The sequence below is a fragment of the Camelina sativa genome, chromosome 20 (genome assembly GCF_030686135.1).
Source record: "Camelina sativa cultivar CO46 ecotype springtype chromosome 20, ASM3068613v1".
NCBI classification, from domain to species: Eukaryota; Viridiplantae; Streptophyta; class Magnoliopsida; order Brassicales; family Brassicaceae; genus Camelina; species Camelina sativa.
Window position 1 is genome coordinate 19585086 of NC_141899.1, and position 17248 is coordinate 19602333.

Sequence of the window (17248 nt, forward strand, 5' to 3'; positions counted from 1 at the left end):
AACATCTTACTTACATAAAAAGAAAAAAGAGAAATTCAAAAAATGTACTTTCAATTTTTTCATCTATATTTTTAAAATTAGAGTTGGTGAACTAAAGTTTATATTCAAATTATATCTTTAATTTTGTGAATGTGGATATTTTTCTAAAATAGAATTCATATTTCGGATTAAAAACGATGGGTTTAAAGTCAAACCCTCTAATCTTGAAAGAGAGTTTCTTTAGGTTTATTCTCGAATCATATATATAAACTCATTCTTCCTCGTATTCTCCGTCATGAAAAAATCTTCTTCCTTTATATCTACAAGCAAAAGTATTCTTCTACCTCGTTTCCTCCGACGGAATAGTTCTTATTAGTTGTTAATTTCTTTCTTCACCACCTAAACAATTGATTTTTCTTTCTTTTTCTTTTTTACTTTGTTATTATCCTCATCTTCTTACTGTAAAGGTACTAGCTCACTCTCTCTAATTCCCTATTATGGATACATATATTTACATTAATAATGATGCTATAAGTGATTATTCATTGCAGTTTTCTGATGTGATTCGCAATTCATCTTCTTAGTTAGTTTTTCTGAAACTTCTTTTGTAAACTTTTTTTCTCCGGTTTGAGCTATGGTCGATAAAAAACATTAACTAAGAAGATCTTCTTAATTAATTTATTTCGACGAAAAGTGAGTTAGATTTCTTCTTTAATATACTTGTTTGCGTTGTGCACTTATATTAGTTTGGGTTATATACTCTCTATTTCATTGATTTAATTTTGATGATTTGGATTTTGAGTTGTATTACTTCTAAAATGATTAATTTTGTATTGGCCCTGCTCGTTGACCAGTCGTCAGCGCGACTGCGATCAACCAACGCGACTTGTTTTTTTTTTTTTTTTTTGTTCAAACCAACGCGACTTGTTATGCTGCGTTTGTTTGACATTTTTTTTTTTTTTTTAATTTGTTAATTTATCAAATTAATATATGGATCTACACTATCATTTTTAAGAAACGAATTAACCGATTTCTAAAAATAATAAACTACTTAATACTTTATTTATTTTCTATCAGAATGAATAGTTTAGATACATACATTTAGAAAAAAGTAAACTCGTTATGAACAGAGAACCATAAATTGGTTTAAGTATTTAATCTTAAAATTACCTAATCTTTAAAATACAGGGTAACATAACTCTAATGAAGAATAACATGTAAAACCTCACATTAATTCCTTTCATAAGGCAGAGGATAATTTGGAGAAAGTGACCTATGTCACCGCCAAGATCGGATAGAACCGACGACGGCAACTGCAGCAACAACAATGAAGGAGGGGTACCCGATCACGAAGAGAACAAAATCGTACTCAAAGTAAGATTTCATTGTCAGGTTAGCAAAATTAGAAACTGCTTTAGTGTTGTTTATTTACAAGGGTACCATAATTTTTGATATTATGAGACTGAAATAGTAAAATCTCAGGATGATAGTGTGAGACACTTCAAGATGAAAAGAACCATGAGGTTTAAAAAACTCATGAAAAGCTACTGTGAGCTTCAAAATCTTGATCTCTACAACACCGTCTTCTTCTGCTATGCTCGTCGTCTCAATCCTGAACAAACACCTGATGAGGTAATTTGATGTGTGTTGTTTTCATGTTTCTTGGTCTAAAGATAAAACCATGATTCATGGCCTATAATGTGATCTAATTGTTTGATGTACTGATGCAGCTTGATATGGAAGATGGAGATGAAATCGAAGCATTAATTGGTTGGCCGATGTAGAGGATTTGATTCGTAACATTATTGTTACCATCATATGTGAATGTGTTTTATTTCTATTACTAGTTTTGTATGGATCTTTGGTGGTTGAACTCATAACTGGTCATGTACTTTGTATCAGTTCAGATGAGATGAGAATGATGATAATAAAGACAAGTCTAGACTTGTTATCATTGACATAGTGGTATGTGTGGAGTTTTGGGAAGAGAATTTAGACGAACAATATGGGACAATTGCATTTTTTGTACCTTTATTTGCATTTGAATGAAATCGTAAATCCCATATTCGATTTTTGAGAAATATAACCACTAAGGGTGCTGGAATTACAGTTGACTCCCTTACGACAAAACAAAAAGCAGAAGCCGAAATGACAGATTTAATCCGAGGAAGTCTGCAATAAATATCTTTACGGTTGATTTCAAATTAACGTCAAAGGGAAGACTTAAAAGTATGTCTACTCCTTAATTATAGGTTAAATATTAATTTTAAAAATTATAAAATAATTTGGTAAACCGTTTAACCAAATAATAACCACATAGACTTCCTGCATTGTAATAAAATAAATTTACATATAAACTAGTCAAATTAAGGGAGGAAAGGCTGATTAGGTTAAAATTATTTGATTTAGGGTTTGCTTAAGTAGACTTCTCTGTAGACTATTGGTGGTTGACTTTCTTATGCCATCAACTATTAATATTATATTATTTTAAGCTCACCGACAATTTAATCAAACCGATAGCTGAACCTAACCGAATGCGTACCAATTCCTTGATTTTAACCTAACCGGATTTGGTAACCATATAACTACTTCTTTCTGTAAGTCAACCCTAGTTTGTATGTGCTTTCTCTCTCTCCACAATTTCTCTCTCTAAAATTCTGATATAGTTGCTCTCGAAAATTCAGATTCTATCCTCATCATTTATCGTCTTCGAAACTCAAGGACATCTCAGATAAGTATTCTCATCATTTATCGTCGGCTATTTGCTTTTGTAACGCTTTAGCTAATTTTGTTCGAAAATATATATGTTCTCATAGTTTTTTGTTCATTTTGCACACAGATATGGGGTTACACAGCTACACTCAGCCATCTTCTAGTTCTTTGCAAGTATGGAGTGAAGGTCCACCCAAAGTAAACTTTCTTGGCCTGACAGTTGGAATTCCTGACAAATGTTTCTGCGGAAGGGAAACCAATATGAAATATTCCACCACAGCCGAAAATCCTGGAAGGATTTTCTTTGGATGCAATAACCATGAGGTTGTTAGATTGTATGATGGTTTATTCGTTTGGTATAATTATTATTTGAGTATAGATAATATTCTTATGGTATATTTATTTCTATGGTACAGTATAGGATGGAGAGGACCATATTATGAAATGGTGGGATGAGGCTATTATGTAAGAACCACTACAAGAAATATGTGTATCGATAGCACCACTAAAACGCTATGGTAGGTTTATGATAGCATTTCTATAAACGCTATCTTTGCCGCTGCCATCTTAGACCCCCCATCTAACATAGCGTTAATTGATGTGCTATTATAAATCAATATACGATAGCACTATTGTTGCTGCTATAAAAGGGTTTACAATAGCATCTATTATCTGCCATTTGATACTTTATTATGGCAATTCCTGTATGCAATTATAAACTTAGTAATGACAATAAATTACTGCTATTTTATACTTTACATTAGTGTTTTGTTTCTGCAGTACAAGATTGTATTATAACGTTTATCTGTGCATTTCAATATTCAAATATTAATTAATACAATATTGTAATTTAATTATAAATATTTATATTGAATTGCAAATTGCATAAATCATTCATACAAAATACTTAAATATCTTCACAAACCAAGTTCAAACTCATACTAAACTTAAAAACCATGTCTGAAACATTCAAGATAATTAAAGTCTAATGAAAAGGAGATGAACAACTTGGGTAGCTCTACATGACTTCAATCCTGGGAGCACATAACAACTTTGTCCTCTGGCCATGCAATAGAAGTACCAAGCGCATCTTCCATTGTCTCAATTTCAGAACTTTTCCTCCACACTGCTGCACTTTTGATCTTCACAACATCTACCCAAACTCGAACTGCATCTGGACCCAAGGGTACACAATGGACATTAACACATGGATCATTTGATGCCCATCATCCTTCAGCAACAACTCGGTTACTACCAGTTATATCCATGAGCTTGCATTTCTTATTATCCTTCATGACATTCTGCTGCGGAGTTGAGAAAACCACATAACAAAATAACTAACTAATACCACATAACATTCTAGAGTTTCACCAAGCAATACCCAACAACAGTTCCAAAAAAAAAAAATATGTATAGCTAGAGTTCAAGGAAATTACCATTGTAGATTGTTTAGTTTTCTTTGCAGGAGCTTTTGGAGTTGATTGAGATGTTTCAGAAGTAGCCATTGGACCTGCTGCAGATGTCTTTGGAGTTTCTGGAGACTTCTCAAGAGAAGGTGAAGGACCTGTTGTTGCTGGAGACTTCCGACCTTGTGAATATTTCTGAACCGATACTTCTATTTCTGTTTCATTCTCCACTCTATTGGCAGGCCAAGCTACGAAAGAATGTAATGTTTGCTCCATCTTTTCACATCATGTGTAGGTCTCCATGGAAATGCAAGAGGTAATAGTACTACATCCACATAAACTTTCACTGCATTTGGTCCAATAGGAATACCATTAACCATAGCCTGAGGGTCTCTTGACTAACAACGTCCTTCAGCAACAGGTTTGTCATAATTTTTACCCCAACCCATCAGTGTGCATCTGTTCTTTGAACTTAAGTATGGGCTCTGTGAAACACAATAACATTAACTACATAGTCTTATAGGCAACAATTCATTATCAATAAACTAATACCAATGTTATTACCATCAAAAGTTCAAGATTAAGTCAAAAGAAGGAAAACATTAAGTACCTTTGGCACAGAGTCATCTTCACTGACTTCTTTGTCTGCATCAACACAACTATCTGCATTCCATGAAATTATATGACCAACAGCCTCCTCTATTGATCCTATTTCTGTTGTAGGTCTCCAAAGACATGCATTTGGGATGATGGCTGATTCAACCAACACTTTCACAGAGTCAGGTCCTAATGGAATTTCATTAACATACTCCTCAAGATCAGCTGAAAGTAGTCGGCCCTCAGCGACAGTTTCCTCAGTTCCAGTCCAATCAATCAACAAACACTTAGCTGGTACTGATTTGTTAACACTCTATTAACATGAAAATCACATTTAGCCAATTTATTAAGTATATAAAGGGAAGGAAGACGAGATCTTAATGACTTACTCTTGGAGTTGAGGCTTCACCTTGCTCATCTTCTCTCTGTAGTAAAATGACAGTGTAAATATATTGGACTGTAGTCAAATCAGAAGTTGCGCATAATAGTAGGTCCTAGTGATAAAGGCTTACCTGATTATTCATTTTCTGAACAATTGCCTCTAACTCTTGAACTTTTTGTTGCAGTTGAGCTTGATTTTCTTACATTTGATTCATATAGGCAGACTTTACTTGGTAACAAGCTAGCTTTGTCGTAGACATACCTCGACCATAGCCCTTAACCGACCTGGATTATCAGGTCCTAATATTTGACTGAGTGTATTATTCTTACCAAAAGTAGTTGTTGATGAGGAAGTACCGCCAGTTTCAACATCCTCAGCCTTTCTCTGAACAACATCAAAGAAAATTCTACGATGTAATCATAACAGAAATCAGAGAAGTGATAGAAATTAAGATTAATCTCCTATACTTACTATCTTTTCAGCAGCCTGGTTATTAACTGGATTCCCATCTTTCTTTGTTCGTGACTTGACCCACACTTTCAGCCTTGTCAGTTGAGAGGTTTCAGGGCAACTCTTTTTCTGTAGAACAACCAAAGTTCAATGATCATTCATTTTTATAAACCAAATTAAAAAGCATTGTACTAACCATTTCTTCAGTCAATCGAACCATCCCTTTTCGGCTAACAGTGTGAGGAATCTGTTTCTGCTGTCTCTCCTTGTATGAATCACTCACAGCCTTAAAGGCTAAGCTAGTTTTTTGGTTGACAAATTTACGCCACTCCATCGGGGGAATGTTCTTCGGTTTCAGCTGCATCCTATCCTTCATAGTCCTAGCTTTCCGGATCTTTGTTACTACTCGTGATTTGAAGGATCTCCAATTACATCCCATCTGCCTGAACACAGCAGTCTTCTGAAACTCCTCATCTAATTCAAACCTTGCCTGCATTTCAGTTAGAATATTTAGCTAAGAAGACACACTTATAATATTTAGCTAACAAAGACACAGTAGAAGAAACTTTTACCTGAATAGATTTCCAGAGAACTATTTTGATATTTTCACTAACCTTTCTCCAATCATCGATTAATATAGGAACATGTTCTCTTACCAATACACCAAGGTATGATGACAGTTTCACTGACCCTGGTCCACACGGTTCACCAAATTCTGTGAAATCAACCGTTTCTCGTACATTTGGATCTCTGCCTATATGTTTCATTCTAGTAGGTCCACGTCTTTTCTTAGATGGAGGTTGAACTGGATCCTGTTCTTGATCTGCTGCAGCCTGTTCAGTTTCAATCTCAACATCATCAGTTCTTTCATCCTGCTCTTTATTCAGCTCAGTTCCATTCTCTATATCATGGTTGTTTTCCTCTCGCTCTGTATTCAGCTCAGTTTCATTCTCAACATCCTCAGCGTTTGTCACTTGCCCTGCATTCAACTCTCTTTCATTCTCAATTTCTACTGCAACTTTATCCCCCTTCTTATTCACTTTCTTTTTTCTGTTGTTTTGGTTGTTTTTACGCGCCATACTGGTTCACCTGAAAGCAAAATGGAAAACTAAATTAGAACACATGTTCCATGACTCACAAAATAAGAGAAACTACATTTAGTCAACACACAAGCAACAAACAACACACAATGGCGACACACAAGCAACAGACAACACATATAATTCCTACATTAATACTCTTTCACACATATATCCCTTCACAATCATTTCGAGCATTATGATCTTCATCATCTAACTCATCAGTGTCCATGTCAACAGCTGCAGCCACTGGCCCGATATCTCCAATAGCATCTTCATGCACTTCCTCGCTGTATCTTCTAGAAGAACCTTGCATCACAACATTCCAATTCGATGAATCATCTTCTTTTAAATAAAAAACTTGCTTCGCTTGAGAGGCTAGTATATATGGGTCCCTTGCAAACGAATGTTGTCCTTGGTTGAAGTTGACAAGTGTGAATCCATCTTCTTCCTTGACTCCATTTCCTTTGTTAGCCCATTGACACCGAAATATTGGTATGTAAAAGTTGTTGTAATCTAACAGAATAATGTCCACCACTCTGCCATAATAAGAGACCATATCAACCAGCTGTGAAGTGTCTCTTGCACTAGCTCTACACAGCGAGATAGCCTCATAAAGAACCCCACTGTTCTGACTTTGCCTTGAAACTGAACTGGTGTGAAATCTGTGACCATTTACTATATAACCAGTGTAAGAACGTGCAATGCTGCGAGGACCATATGCCAACCACTTAAGTATCTCTTCATGTCCTTCTGAATTCATAGGTACCTACCAAATATAGACAATTCAATGTAACAACAGTCAGTTGGCGATATATCCTAAATGGTAATGTAACTTAACACCAATATTGACCTGTTCTTTTTACCATCCAGCAAAATGCTTAGCATGCATATTCCACAGCATGTAGCATCACGATTACATTTTTTATTTGACTCTTGCAGATATTGAAGGTCCATGCTACAAAAAAATCAGAACTACTATCAGTTGATGTTCTTTATAAAAGGACAGGACTTGTGAAAAAAAACACAACAAAATTGCATTCACTTACTCGACAAAAGGTTCCACTAAGGCCATATTTTGAATGACAGCAAGATGAGCTATTCTCTTCTCTGTCTCACTAAGCGTAATAGTAGTGGCTGCGGATATTGGACGACCCTCTAAGATAGGGCTGCTATGGTCCTCATCATTTCTTTCTGCTTTTTCAACAACACTTGTTGTCGTTTTCAAAAACTCACTGCAAAACTGCATGCATTCTTCTGAGAGGTACGCCTCAGCAATACATCCTTCCAGTCTAGCTGGATTTCTTACAAAGTCTTTCATGACTTTCATGTACCTGCACACATATACCAAACATATACATTAATGTAACAACAGTCAAAATGATAACATAAACACGCTAACAATTAAAAGACAGCACAAAACTACCTTTCAAATGGATACATCCATCAAAAGTGTACTGGTCCACATAGCCGAGCTTTCCTGCCTAAGTGTACAGTCAGGTGCACTATAACATCGAAGAAGCTTGGTGGAAAATATCTCTCAAACATGCAGAGAGTTTCAACGATCTCAGTTTCCATTACTGCTATTTGCTCCCTGTCTATAACTCTCTGACATAACTTGTTGAAGAATATGCACATGCGTGTAATACATATCCTCGGGCCTTTAGGAAGCAAACCTTTTAGCGCAGCCGGGAGGAGTTGCTGCATCAACACATGATAATCATGTGATTTGAGTCCTGATATCTTGCAATCATCCATTGTTACGCCTCTGGATATGTTAGAACAATACCCATCTGGTTCTCTAAAGTCTAATAATCTCTTGCAAAATACTCTTTTCTCTGTCTTTGTCAATGACCATGGTGCTGCAGGAAGGTAAGTTCTTTTACCTTTTGTTTGAGGATGCAGATCCATACGAATACCAAGAAGTTGCAAATCCTTTCTCGCGTTAAGACCATCTTTGGATTTCCGACAGTGCAACAATGTAGAGACTAGGCTATCAGCCACATTTTTCTCCACATGCATAACATCCAAGTTATGCCTCACTGGTAATTCCTAAACAATACAAGATAGATAAAATAAAACAAAATTAAAAAAAATCATACTTTCTCAATTGTGAAGAACTAAATAATAAACAGAAGATACATACCTCCCAATAAGGCAGTTTGAAAAATATGGACCGTTTTTTCCATCTTAATAACTCTTCTGCGTCTACTACATCTTCCTCTTCCTCTTCCTTTGATTCAGTTTCATCATCAGAGCCTGATCCAACAGTTTTCGTCAGTTTTCTCTTCCTTCCACTCTCTTTAGCATTTCCAAAATCATTCTTGAAGTTTTTCAATAGTTGACTAATATCATGACCTGTCTGAATCCTACCCTTTGTCCCATATTCAGATTTTCCATCAAACCAAGATTTCTTTGAACGATACCTATGTGTCGGTGGCAACCTCTTTCTATGACACATATACACATGCTTCCTGCTATGCTTCAACCAGTGACTATCAGTAGATTTCCCACATATAGGACATGCCATTTTACCCTTAACTTTGCAGCCTGCAAGATTGCCGTACGCCGGAAAATCGTTTATTGTCCAGAGAAGGATCGCCTTGAGCGTGAAAGTAGTTTTGCTATAAACGTCATAAGTTACCTCTCCCGTGCTCCACAGATGATTCAGATCCTCAATGAGAGGTTCTAAGTATACATCAATATTGTTTCCAGGTTGGTGCGGACCAGGAATCAACAAGGTGAGAAATATGTGTTCTTTCTTCATACATAAGTAAGGAGGCATATTATTGTTAACCAATAGCACTGGCCAACAACTATACTTAGAATTGCACATATTGAATGGATTGAATACATCAGTTGAAAGTCCAAGCCGGATGTTCCTTTCTTCACTAGCAAAGGAAGGGTACCTATCGTTTATTTGATCCCAAGCCACAGAATCCACGGGATGACGGATTTTACCGTCGCTGCTCTTGTTTGTGAAATGCCACCTTAAATTCTTTGCGATTTCCTCAGACTTAAACATTCTCTTCAGCCTTGGGATAATTGGAAAGTATCTCAAAACTTTCTGTGGGACACCCTTCTGTACTTCACCAGTTTGCATGTTAATCTTCCATCTTGAAGCCTTGCATTTTGGACAACTCTCAGCCATCTCATACTTCTTTCTAAATAAAATGCAGTCATTTACACATACATGTATCTTCTCATAACCTATACCTAATGATCTCAGAAATTTCTTCACTTCATAGAATGACGTGTGAAGAACATTGTCCACGGGTAACATTTCTGACAATGTCTCAAGCAGCTTGTCGAAACTTTTGTCTGACCAACCATTCTCAGTCTTTAATCTATAAAGAGTCACAATAGCTGATAGCTTGCTATGACTTGAACAGTTTGGATACAAAGGTGTCTCCGCATCTGCTATCTTTGATAAGAACTCATCTTCTTGCTTGTCTTCACCCTCAGGAATCTCATATAAGTTATCCTTCTGAAACAGTTCTTCATCTAAATATTCAGCAGCTTGAAATAATCTGAAAATCTCATCATTCCACTGGGAAGTTTTTCTTCCATCTTGAGCCTCTGAGTCCACTTCTCCATGATGAAACCAATCATTCCGCATCTTGTAAGTCTCATCCATTCCCTTTGTCACAAGATGATGCACTACAGTGCTTGGTTGATGACGATCTAAATTTTGACAGTCTATACATGGACATATTACCAAGTCACTATCTCCTAACACCGCATTAACAAAGCTCCAAGCACCTCTCTCATATGCAGGATCAGCTCTATAGTGTAGTAGTATGAAAGCAGACAAACATAAACTCTTATTCATCCTATGAGCACTCATTTAAAACACAACCTACATATATATATACTCCATACCTGCGAAGATAAACCCATGCCTTGTCCAACATTTTATGTTTAAACCTTAGTGAAGGGTTAAACAAGTTCATCAAACTCAGATTATTCAAATAACAATACCAAATAACAACTTAATCATTAACAGATTTTAATAACATATACATAAAAGTCACAGCTTATTCAACAGTCAAAGACACAACAAAAAACTAGCTACCTTCTTTGTTATCGAGAAAAACATTTAAGATAAAATCACATATATTATTCTTTGTCAAACACATAGACATAACAATAACAGCTTTTGTCAAACACATAGACATAACAATAAAAGCTTATGTCAAACACACATGAACATTGGGGAACATTGCTTCTTACCTCTATAACCAAATGCCTCAAGGAGATGATTGTCTTGCTTCTTTTCAGTACTAAAACAACTGGCTTCTTTGTTACCCCTTGCTTGAAACACAGAAGAACAAAATTAATTAGTAAGTAAAATACGAACTACTGAAGTTGAAGAAAAACCTAATCGACTTATTCAAGTGAAAATAGCAAACAAAAGAACAATCAAATACTGACTATTAATAGGTTCTAAATTGAGTCCTAAATTTGACAATGTTGAGTCCTAAATTTAACAATTTTGAGTTCTAAAAATAACAAACAAAAGAACAATCTCACACTCATAAGTTGAGTCCTAAATTTAACAATGTTGAGTCCTAAATTGAACAATGTTGAGTCGTTAATGACATTGTCTTCTTCACTCAATCATTTGGGCTAAGCAGTGTCACCCGAAACACAAAACACAAAGCACATCAAAGAGGACAATTGAAGCCGTCGAAGCTTGAAATTACCAGATACAATTCGGGTAAAGGAAAACCTAATAGAGGTATAGATTGGTGAATTCGTACCTTCGAGTTTTGTCTTCTTGCAGAGATCTGATGTGAACTCGAATCTGAAGAACCCTAATTTGAACGATGGAGATGCAAATTTCAGCTGCCGAAGGTGGAGATTAGCACCGGAAATGTGGAGGCCGTCGAAGATAGAGATTATTGCCGGCAAAGAACATAGATTATTGCCGTCGAAGATAGAGATTGTTACCGTCGATTGAAATCGAGATTGTAGCAGAGAGAGAGATGTAGAATCGAGATGTTTTTTCTTTTAGTCAAAAATATATTTTTTTCTTTAAGAAAGTTGTCTTTTTTTACTAAGTATGGCGCTCAGTATTGGCGCTTATAGCACAATATTAGGCTCCAAAACACAATTTAGCTTCCCGCATAGTAAAATTACGGTAAAGCACTAATCTAATGCTGTAATAAAGTACCCTAACCAAGTTTGCTATCTACAATAGCAGTTTCCAAATTAGTGCTATCCTCATGTGCTATGAATACACATATTTCTTGTAGTGAACTTCAAGAAATGAGAGGTGGACTTGCTGACCAAAGGGATTCTATTACAGCCATCCAGGAAAATGATGAAATGCTATGGGTTCAGCAAGAGCTAGACAAGGTGAAAGATCAGATGAAGGAATTATGTCTGTCAATTCGTCGTGTACGCGGGGTGGTCGAGAATGTCTTAATCGCAAGTATAATCTTAATTGTTGTATTAATCTCTTTTGCTTCGTAGATCTTTCAATTAAAAACTGTGAACCTCTCTTTATCGTGGCCGTTTGTTTGAATGGCGTATTTATGTCTGTAATCTGGTAACTTGCTTCAGTTTTTGTAATATATAGACGATATCGTTGACTTCATTATTTGACCTATTTAGTAGACTTCTCCATTAAGAAGTCAGTCGACAAAGTCTACTCGTTAATGATTTACAACGCGATGGTTTGCGTTATTAATTATGTAACTGTTCATTGTAACCGTTTCGTCTCGTATATATAAACCAGCCCGGGGCCTTTTGATTATTTTAAAATTGCAACCAAAAAAGTTATCAGTAAATCATTTCTTTTCTCTTTTAAAAAATTAGTACGTAGTTCATCTTCACGACGGAGAATTGGTGATTGAAAGTCTTTAAGTACTTGTATCGGTCAATATAAATCATCCACGCTTAACTGGAGACTGATCACGGTTGGGTAATTGAAACTTTCTCTATATCACTTCACTTCATCATATCATTCACGTTTGTTTCATTCTTAGAAAGATTCTATATCATATCACTTTATACTTGTAAGTGTAGAATTCTATATTCACACGCAACTTTTATCCCTATATTAATTTGGTAGATTTGATAGATTGCAGTTTAAAGTACGTTTTAGTTTCCCCAGACAGAAGTCTACTTGATAAGTCTTCAGCATAATAGTACAAAAATTAATTAGATTTGATGGATTTGCAGTTTAAAGTACGTTTTAGTTTCCCCAGAAAGAAGTCTACTTGATAAGTCTTCAGCATAGTAGTACAAAAATTAATTAGATTTGATGGATTTGCAGTTTAAAGTACGTTTTAGTTTCCCCAGAAAGAAGTCTACTTGATAAGTCTTCAGCATAATAGTACAAAAATTAATTAGATTTGATGAATTTGCAGTTTAAAGTACGTTTTAGTTTCCCCAGAAAGAAGTCTACTTGATAAGTCTTCAGCATAGTAGTACAAAAATTAATTAGATTTGATGGATTTGCAGACGGTTCAGTTTCCCGTGGAGAATTCTGCCAGAGAAGTCATCAACATAATCATTACAAGGTATAAATTGATTTGATGTTAGTTGGCAGTAATATTTATATGTTTAATTTACCGATAAGCGAGATCCGGTTTTAATCGGTTTCTTTATAATTTCCTGGTACTGTTTCTAATAAAATGGTTTTGGTTTTATAAAATTGGGATTATTATAATTATTGTAATTTTATTCAACTTAAAAACCGAGATAACAAAGGATAGTTATCTCTAATTCTTTCTCATAAGGAACTAGAAAACTCTTCTCTTCCGCTTATCTCTGCCGCTTATCTCTATCGCTTATCACTAACGGTTTGTTCATGTTAAACCTAAATCTCTATCTTTCGGATTGTCAGTTTACTTACTTTGTTTAACTTATTTGTACCAGATCTCGACGAACTCTGTATTCTTCAACCCAGCCGCTTCAGCTTCATCTTCGCCACATCGCCTTCGCCGTCGTTGTCCTCTTTGATCAAACTGAAGGTTGACTTTGATAGTAGCCTTCTTTTCCAATTTGACGCATAGACTTATTGGATTAGTCTTCCTCTTTCTCAATCTCTCGTTTTTAATTTTCTCGCGAAACCTAATCTTATCTTGCAGAATGGATGAGAGAAAACTAGAATTTCCTTGGTTTACCACACCAGAGTTCACCAAACCGTTAACAACTTATGTGTTAACAACACCAGAGTTCACCAAACCTTTAACAACTTGTTCTTTCATTTCTCTTATAGATTATTTAAGTACCTCGGTTTCTTCTCTGAACCAACGGATCTCATCCCTCGCATCCAATATGCTCCGCCTCTGTCAACCACGTGATGGTTCTGCGTCTAACCAATGGAAAAACCCATGAACAGTGCATCTAAAGAAATTTCTTCTCGGATTTGCATCTGTCCATGATTTCACAATTATTGTCGATCTACCGCAGTAGTTGCAGATTGTACTAGTAATTTGTATTTGCAAATTTGTATCGGAAACTGACCCCAAAATTTGACTCATCATCCTCTAGTTGTTGGTGCTTGGTTAAGAAGAGGAGTATCATAAAATGGTCTTACGAGTAAATGATAGTTAAGTACTACTCTTTAATAATGTCGACTTGAACACGTGGGATAATCCCGAATGTTTTATTACAGAGACAAATTATTGCTACACGATGACTTCACGATGAAGTTAACTTTACTCGCCATCTTCAGCAACTTGAACAAATTGTATAATTGTTAGTGTGACCGACGAACATATACAAAACGTAAAAAAATGTATCAAGTGGGATTGTTACTTACACAATGAGGTCGAGTATGTCCAGGCTGTCTGCATTTTGAACAAGCATATTGTTTGCAAGACTTCCTCAGCTTGCTCCCATTTTTACGTGACAGTTCTAGCCATGTTAGCCAACGAGAATTCTTTTGCCTCCCAGGCTTCCGCTTCGGTATGGGAGGTATACATCGGATATCTAGCCCAATTGGATTGTGCTCGACATTGAGCATGATGTTAGCCGTGTACGACGCATAGACATAATCTTTTTTATAGTAAGCTTCGACTACGGTAGACATATGCCATCCGCTTGACTTGGCAGCCTTAATCGCATGTGAACATGGTATTTTCTCAACATTAAAAACCCCGCATGAACAAGATTTTGCTTCCAAGTCAACCAAACAGTCACGCTGCCCACCCCTAACGTAGAAACGCCAACCATCAATGCGTTCTACCTTCATCATATCTACATAATGCTCCCTTACGGCCAATAAGAACTCAACACCCTGGCTAAAAGTGGTTGTCAGACTAAGTGCATCCTCTCGTCTTTTCCAATACCACCTACCTGAATTTTTCTTAATAAACTCAATCAGATATGTGATAGGATAACCTTTGGCTTTCTTTAGCATGGAGTTGATAGATTCCGCAATGTTGCTAGTCTTGATGTTGTATCTATCTCCTGTACAGTAAACCCAAAACCATAAAGCTGGATCTGCCTCATTCAAGTATGCTGTAAGGGCCGGATTTACGTTAGTAAGGGAAGCCATGTAGCGGTTGTAATCATCATATGTATGCACATATGCTGCCTCTTTCACCAAGTACATCAGTTGCTTCCCATGGAAACTAGAAATTATGTTTTGTTGGAGATGGTAGTAACATATCCCTCGTGTTGCCCATGGCATAACATTGCGACATGCTTTAGCTATTGAACTACACCTATCCAAAACTACTACCAGTGGATATTCATCTGAGATACACTCACTTAATTTGGTGAAAAACCAATCCCATGAAGCATCATACTCCGAGTCCACAATTCCAAAAGCCAACGGAAATATCTGAGAGTTATCATCCTGTGCGCAAGCGACTAGCAATACACCTTCATACTTTCTAGTGAGATGGATCCCATCAACCACAATAACTCGCCTCATGTAATTGAAACCACGGATTGAAGCATCAAAAGATAGGAAAATGTACTTAAACCTATACTTGTCATCAACAACAAGGTCAACAACACTTCCCGGGTTTGACTGCTCTATTTTTCTAAGACAATAAGGCAACTTCGCATATCCAGATTTGGCGTTTCCTCTCACATATTCCAAGGCATATTGTAAAGCCCTGTACGAAGTTGTGTAATCCAATGTCATGCCGAACATTGTTCTCATTGAATATTTGATATGTTGTGGGACAACACCATCTACTATTCCTACCTGGTCTACAAAAAGCATCCTAATATATTTGGAGGTGCAACGCCTACGGTGAGCTATGCGGTCCACAATAGAACATGTATGCACGTACAGATATTTGGTGACCCAAAAAGTGGTTGGATCATTCTTCACAGTGGCCACGACCCTCCACGTGTATCCTGGCACAGAGCATATTGCCACCAACCGAGACTTTGTGGACTTCTTAATTTTGAAAGAGAATTTTAACATAATAGCGGTCAAACGCACCTCTTTTATGACATCATGTTTACATGGAAAGCATTGACCTACTTTCAGTTGGTTTATCCAAGGATTATTTAACTGTCCATGAATACCACCAACAAACGGTTTCCCTTCTTCAGCATCTACATCCAGGTGATCTCCATCTTCATCGTCATCTTCATCTTCAAATTTCCCGTACTCATTGTAATCGAAATCCATGTCATCAACATCTTTTGGCTTCTCATCTATAGTATAATGGAGAGCTTCTTGGCATTCTTCTACACATTCATCCGCACCTGGATCCACATCGTCTATAGAACAAGAGTTGTTTGCATCATTAACACATTGCTTAACCGGCTGTCCATCCATGCATCGCGTAGAGACGCAAAGGCGAACAACATTCCTACTACTAAAATCTATCAATTTCTGAACTGATCTATCATTTGTGACATAGACAAGAGGGGTATCTTAGGGCAATTGCTGAAGCATCATCTTTGTTAAGGGATACGATAAATTAACCATCTATGTTTCTTTGTCAATCAGATAATCTTCTACAGCCATTTCAAGAAGCTCAGCGTATGTACAACCGTGTCGCAAAAAAAACATTCTCCCCCCTTTGCGTCCATCCATATCAAAATGTCAAGAACCATTTCTCGTCACCCATACTCCGAAAACAACAGGTATTTGCGCCATTTACCTGAAAGATTAAGCAGCAAATCAAATACTCATTACATAGCTGATTATCCATAGAAGTCTTAAATCAATAACCTAGATGCCTAACAAAACCAAAAACATGATTGATCCAAAAGTATAATATATTATCATGAAAAAAATAGACAGAGGGAAGTACATAATCGATACAAAACAAATGAACTACAAAAGCAATAAGAAAAATTTATAAATTTCAATTAAACACTATTTCAATTATACAGACTTTACAGATAACTCCAACACTTTGACTTCCTAAATTGGTCTACCTTAATGACCTAACTGCCTATGAAAATCAAAAACTTGATTTCTCCATATGTATAATATGGATTCATGTCAAAAACATACAGAGGCAAGTAAATAACATATATCAAAGAATACAACAAGAAAATCTTAAAAGTTATTCACCAATTTGCAATAATTTGGTTTTCAAATTATTCTGACTTCATGTTGACGTCAACGGGTAGACATAAAAAAGACTATACGAAGATAACTACAAATGAAGTCTATTTCTTGCTGTCTATTTTTGCAATTACAATTTAAC

The 17248-nt window shown here is 36.2% G+C and overlaps 2 protein-coding genes and 1 pseudogene across 7 annotated transcripts; 1 reads left to right on the forward strand and 2 right to left on the reverse strand.

Moving 5' to 3' along the window:
- Positions 1-271: 271 nt before the first annotated feature.
- On the forward strand, positions 272-1939 carry LOC104722917 (small ubiquitin-related modifier 1-like). 6 transcript variants are annotated; one of them, XM_010441190.3, is made up of 4 exons: positions 272-446; positions 1231-1371; positions 1462-1611; positions 1710-1939. In XM_010441190.3, exons 2-4 carry the CDS (start codon positions 1255-1257, stop codon positions 1761-1763), a joined length of 321 nt encoding a protein of 106 aa, XP_010439492.1. In that variant the 5' UTR covers positions 272-446; positions 1231-1254; the 3' UTR covers positions 1764-1939. The 6 variants fall into 6 exon arrangements, with proteins under 6 accessions (XP_010439492.1, XP_010439499.1, XP_087360566.1 ...); XM_010441197.3 differs by having other exon boundaries at positions 275-446; positions 1227-1353; XM_087504440.1 differs by having other exon boundaries at positions 279-446; positions 1168-1371.
- A 1780-nt stretch (positions 1940-3719) lies between these two features.
- LOC147919180 (uncharacterized) lies at positions 3720-10519 on the reverse strand (annotated as a pseudogene).
- Positions 10520-13480: 2961 nt separating this feature from the next.
- On the reverse strand, positions 13481-16365 carry LOC147919181 (uncharacterized). The gene is made up of 3 exons (XM_087503881.1): positions 14383-16365; positions 13850-13932; positions 13481-13688 (listed from the first exon to the last, which is right to left on the reverse strand). Exons 1-3 carry the CDS (start codon positions 16363-16365, stop codon positions 13481-13483), a joined length of 2274 nt encoding a protein of 757 aa, XP_087360007.1.
- Between the last annotated feature and the right edge of the window lie 883 nt (positions 16366-17248).

Coding starts and splice junctions, on each gene's coding strand:
- LOC104722917 (XM_010441190.3), top strand. CDS start 1,255: ATGTCACCGCCAAGATCGGATAGAACCGACGACGGCAACTGCAGCAAC. Junction 1,372..1,461: donor AAGTAAGATTTCATTGTCAG/GTTAGCAAAATT, acceptor GTAAAATCTCAG/GATGATAGTGTGAGACACTT. Junction 1,612..1,709: donor CTGAACAAACACCTGATGAG/GTAATTTGATGT, acceptor GTACTGATGCAG/CTTGATATGGAAGATGGAGA.
- LOC147919181 (XM_087503881.1), bottom strand. CDS start 16,365: ATGGATGGACAGCCGGTTAAGCAATGTGTTAATGATGCAAACAACTCT. Junction 13,933..14,382: donor GACATACTCGACCTCATTGT/GTAAGTAACAAT, acceptor TCCATTGGTTAG/ACGCAGAACCATCACGTGGT. Junction 13,689..13,849: donor GGTTCAGAGAAGAAACCGAG/GTACTTAAATAA, acceptor AGATAAGATTAG/GTTTCGCGAGAAAATTAAAA.